Below are 5,531 nucleotides of genomic sequence, written 5' to 3'. Positions count from 1 at the left end.
CTCTGAAAATCTTGACCTATCCATTTTAAAACTATTATTTTAGTTTATACAATTATTGTGTCACTAGGTTGAGTAAGATGGATGCTAACCAACCCGCTGAAATATTTTGTTAGTTACTACTTTAAATTTGCAACACCCTTCATAAAATCTTTGATTCCGCCACTACCTTGATACAAATGCATGCATATTTACCTCTAGTGGTGGAGGAAGTACATGTATCAATTTTGAGTAGCTTTCCAAGGATGTTGCCCACTCGAGTCAGTATTTCATGGTCGTGGAATTTCGATGGTAGATCCAGTAAACGAATCCAGATTGTCGAGTATGATAGTTGAGTGCTAGAAGCCACAAATCTGGGTTCTCATTTGCGAACCAAAAGAAAGTAAATTAGAATGAACCATGGACCACCATGTAGAGTTGTGGCCATGTTTGTTTCTTGGTGAGAAATTATTTCCAAGATCAATCATATCAAATTGCTCAGTAGGCTTCAGGGAGATAAATTAATGCTGCTGCTTCACTAAGCAGATGCTTCAGAGAATGTACAACAACATTGTCAACTAATTAACAATGCACAATAAGAAAAGCAAATGGCTCCAAGTTATGTTGCATGATCTCTGAGTCCTTGTATACACAAAAAGCTGGACATTAAATCTTATCTTCGTCGTATGACACCATAAAAGCTGGATCCACTAATATAACCAAAAAAAATATACTGCTAAGAAAGAGTGAAAAGATGGTAGTCTAAGGTTCTTTCTGCTATCCCGGAAAAAAGTTTCACCTAAAGATGGCCTAAATTAGCTTTTTCTTTTGGAAATATTGCTTCAAGTACAATATTTGCAGAACTGATGCCAAAATGCAGACTCCCAAAGACATGATACTGAACCAAGCTACACGTGCATTTGTCGTTTCACTCACTGACCGCATCTCTGATTCCCTGAAGGGGCAAAAAGAGCTGAGAGATGAAGAACAAATGCAAACAAATAAAAGTTGTTGCCTCCATAACCTAATACATACCTGGTCTTCAGGTAAATCAAATTTTCATGAATGGCCTCCACAGCTCCTTCAAGCTTTCTCAGCTCAAGCTCAACACCCTACCATATGTAGAAAGTGTGAAAAATTCATAGAGCTTTGAGAATACATCTGGATATCAACTTATAAGAGCAAAAAAAAACAAAAGAACCATATATGATCCTTTCCCAGTGTACAAATACATAGGCAGGAATATCCATTACAGTATGCCAAACATATACCAATTTCAACAAAAACTTGCAAGTATTTTCCATAGATGATTTTCTTGAATTAAGTCATAAGGTGATTATTTTGTCCTCCACCACAAAAAGAGGCGTGATAGCATCCACAGTGGCATACCTTCATGTGAGATTGACAGGTTTTAACGGGAAATAAAGAAGATACTTATCGTGGAAGAAATCCCAAGAATTGTGGAGAAGAATTGGCTAAGTGCTACACATATTTCATGTTTCAAGTCCAAGCCTTAGAGTAAGATAGGGCCCCAAAGGAGAGCCCAAGGACCTGCCACATGGAGGCCCAAAGGAGCCAAAGTGAACCTGATTCGCATACCCAAAGTTGCTGAAGAAATCAAAGCCCAAAAGGCTGAAGTTCATGCCCAAAACAAGGCTGAAATCTCATGTTCAAAGGGGCTGAAATATGCAACTTTAGGCTTGTGTTATAGTTAGTAGTTTGGAAACTATTCCTCATTTCGTAAGCGTTAGAGTGGGTAAAGTCTCACATTGGTTGGAGAATAGACTACTGGTTTTGCTTATATGGACTTGGGCAATCCTCCCCTCATGAGCTAGCTTTTGCGGTTGAGTTAGGCCCAAGTGTCATATTCATGATTATCAGAGCCAGGTCCATCCCCGTTTGGCTCCCGGTCCACACTCCACTCGGGCTTGGGCGTGAAGGGGGGTGTTGGAGTGGTTAAGAGTGCCACAATGGTTGGGGAATGGACTAGTGGTTTGCTTATATGGACTTGGGCAATCCTCCCCTCATGAGCTAGCTTTTGGGGTTGAGTTAGGCCCAGATATCATATATTTATGGTAAGTGACATTATTTTTTACCTTGTTTCCTAGTTTCAAAGTTTCCTTATTAGGATTTAATATTTATTATTTCCATTAAAATAGGATTCAAAGCACATCATATTTGGGATAGGATTTCCCTATACATATAAGGGTAAATTTTGTTATTTTTAGTTTGAATAAAAATATTATGAATATTATTTGAGAGGTTTCTAAACCCTCAGGGGTTGGCCTGCTGGCAATTGACTTGAGCCTTGGGGTTTGCTCCCTTTCAAGGTCTCAAGTTCGAAACCCACTGGGTGCAAACAATTTCTGAGGGCCATCGGACTGGGTAAAACCTGAATTAACCGTGGTGCACTTGCGGGAAACTCCTTGCCGAGGGCCTGTGCACCCCGGGATTAGTCGGGGCTCAAAGAGACTCGGACACCCGGTGCAAATCAAAAAAAAATTATTTGAGAGGTTTCTCTTCTTTACACATTTGTGAGTGTTTACTTGGAATTTATCTTACAAACAATTCTTTAAGAGGTAAGATTAAGTTTTGACTTGTTTTATTTTTTTTAATATAACTATGGTGTCCGGACTTAGCTTGAGCGCACCTCGACTAATTTCACAAGATACCTGCCACTTCCCATAGTAAGAGGGACCACATAACTCTATCCACCAAGGTTAGGACAGACGAGAAGAAACCACCTAGTGCTTTTTGTCTCTGTTGGGATTTGAATCTGATACCTTATAGTTCTCACCACTTCATTGACCATTAGGCCACACCCTTGGGTACCTTAACTTGATATCTTCGGTTTCTATTTAAGTTAAAGGAGGTAATTAATCTTATACTAATTATTGTCTCTTATCCGCTAAAATTAGGATTAAACCCTCAAATACCCAAATGTTTATCGTTACCGACTTTAAACACGTAAAGGAGTTTGGCAAACAAAGTAGCGACAATAAAACTCAAGACCAAAGACCACTATAGTAAATGCTTCATAAGTAATTGCAACTTTCTATCTGTCATGATCAGCATATCCACAGGGTATGCCATTCAAAATATAGAATCACAAGAAATGCAGGAGAAGATCTAGAACAATCTTTACTATTCTTTTCAATTTCATATATTCTCGATTAATTCCAAGATTATCATCAACTCAAATAGGTGTTGCCTCACTAGATGACCTGTTCATTATCATCCATTTTGTTGGACGTAGGACATTTTATGCTACCAACAAGCAACATGTATCAAAGTCATTTATTTATCTCAAAGTATGGGATGGATAGAGATTTTAGTAATTTGTAGTCTTGCTCTCGCAGTGACTACTACTCTCTATGAGGTTGGATCCAAGATAACATATGTCTGTACTCATTTGAACTATTCAATTTCTCACCTCTATCTTCTCTTTTCTGGCAACTGATTCCCAATCCTTGGCAGCAATTCCATTTTTCCAGTCAATGTTTACACTGAGACTCCCACCTCCTGGATTATCAGCCCAAAAACATGCTAGGTAGTTGCCAGCCTCTGTAGTTGTGAAGGCAAACTGACTGTGTGTTATGTTCTCCTTATGATGAAGAGTGTTTCCATATGGCGAGGTGACCTGCAAAGTAACACACAAGACATGATTTTCGGTATTGCAACGAAGCAGTCAGCTAAGCCTGTCTGAACAGTTGACATAAATCTATCCATATAAACCAATATACAAGCAAACTGTCTATCTCTGTAACATGGCAAACCCTGAGAATTAAGGGACAAAAGACGGGAAACACACACTGCCTTAAATTTAGTGGCTCGCCAAAAGTTATTTCTTTACATGAAAGGTCTTCAGTATTAGTTGCATAAATATCAATACCACCTGAAACTACTTAGAATTCCAGAACCCTACTCTACTTTCAAGAGCATGTGCGCATGAGTTTTTTCTTTAGTTGTTAACAAACTGTGTTGGTAGTTAAAGAGGCGGTACTAACACAGGAGAATCTAATGAAGAGGGGAATACATATGTGTCCTAGATGTTTTGTTTTGAGCAACAGGCAGAGACAATCAACCATCTGTTTCTTCATTGCAAGGTGGTTAGACAACTGTGGCACTTATTTACCAGCTTCAGGGGCACAAACTGGACCATGCCACAAAGGGCAAGTCAGGCTATAGAAAGCTGGAACAATGAAGGCAGTGGCAGTACAGACCAAAGCAGATGGAGGATTGTCCCAGCAGTGATTTGGTGGACCATATGGAAGGAGAGAAATATGAGATGCTTTGAGAGTATCAATATTTCCTTTACACAGGATTAAAATGAACTGCATAATCACTTTTTGCTATTGGTGCAGTTCGGAGTATGTAGATGATCCTATAGCGGTTAGAGATATCCTAGGTCCTTTGTAAGATGAAGTAGGATCTAGTTTAGTTTTGTTTTAAGTACACGCAACTGTATGTAGCTCCATGATGTAAATTTGGGATCCCAGCCTTTAGTGCTAAAGATTAATACACAAAACTGTTACCTTTGTCAAAAAAAACTGTGTGAACAATAACTACATAAAAAGATACAATGTCCAGCTTTTTATTCTATATTTCTAGATTTATACTAATCCTGCAATGTAGATATGCAGATATGGATGTAAAGCAGAATAAACACATGATAGAATTTCAACAGTAACACAAATTACACAGAGCAAATTGAAAATACTCTAAAATGCCTTCGAAGCTGCCCCTAGGGATTTGGTCTAGTGATAGAGTGATGTGTGGGTTAGGTGCATGCCAGGAGTTCGTACCTCGCCTCAAATAAAAAACCTGGTATTTATGTGGAGAAGGGTATAGAGGCTGCGGGATCATTATCCAGAAAAGAATGTATGCATCAAACTTTTTTTTTTTTTGAAACTGGTAAGGTTGTATTCTTCAGCATTAAGGGCATACTGGCCACCACCAAAAAGTGTCAATTACAAACTTCCTATCAAATCTACAATCTGGTCTGTATCTACTATACACAACTGTTTACACCAAAAAAGTAGAGATACTATACAATTCCATTTGACCTTGTGTATGGAATTGGATCTATTGTCGAAACATCTACTGTTCCTTTCCTTCCAAACTGACCACCATATACATGATGGTATTAACCTCCACCATCTCTTCTGGCTCTTGGTACCTCCTCTCCTTACCCAGCTCTTCAACACGTTTGATGTACGTTCTGGCATTGTCCAATTCAGATTTGAGATGCTAAGGAACAAATTCCAGATTTGAGCAGTGTAATTACAGTGCAAGAAGAGGTGGCTGTTAGTTTCACTTGTCAAATTGCATAAAAAACACCTAGGGACCAGCTGTCTACCCTTCTTCTGAAGTACTTCTTGTGTTAAACAAGCTCTCTTTATCACTAGCCAAGTGAAGCATTTCACTTTTGTAGGAATATCCCCCTTCCAAAAATAGTTCCAGAAGTGTGTTGGTCTCCCTGCCATCACCTGGAGACCTCTTCTGTAAGCACTGTTGACTGAGAAAAGGCCATCTTTGCTGTGCTTCCACAACAT

General features: G+C 38.9%; 1 protein-coding gene across 1 annotated transcript in view; it reads right to left on the bottom strand.

The window, feature by feature from the left end:
* Positions 1 to 493: 493 nt before the first annotated feature.
* LOC102603565 (transmembrane emp24 domain-containing protein p24delta3-like) overlaps positions 494 to 5,531 on the bottom strand; it is an 11,078-nt gene continuing 6,040 nt past the window's right edge. The window contains exons 2-4 of the mRNA XM_006339866.2: positions 3,410 to 3,616; positions 1,012 to 1,088; positions 494 to 931 (exon numbers count right to left, since the gene is read on the bottom strand). Coding sequence (XP_006339928.1) covers positions 787 to 931; positions 1,012 to 1,088; positions 3,410 to 3,616 — 429 coding nt within the window. The 3' untranslated portion in view covers positions 494 to 786. The remainder of the gene's footprint in view (positions 932 to 1,011; positions 1,089 to 3,409; positions 3,617 to 5,531) is intronic.

The sequence above is a fragment of the Solanum tuberosum genome, unplaced genomic scaffold, assembly GCF_000226075.1.
Source record: "Solanum tuberosum cultivar DM 1-3 516 R44 unplaced genomic scaffold, SolTub_3.0 scf00012, whole genome shotgun sequence".
Classification (NCBI taxonomy): Eukaryota; Viridiplantae; Streptophyta; class Magnoliopsida; order Solanales; family Solanaceae; genus Solanum; species Solanum tuberosum.
Note: the sequence above shows the minus strand (reverse complement) of the source record. Positions and strands in the feature narration are given on the sequence as shown.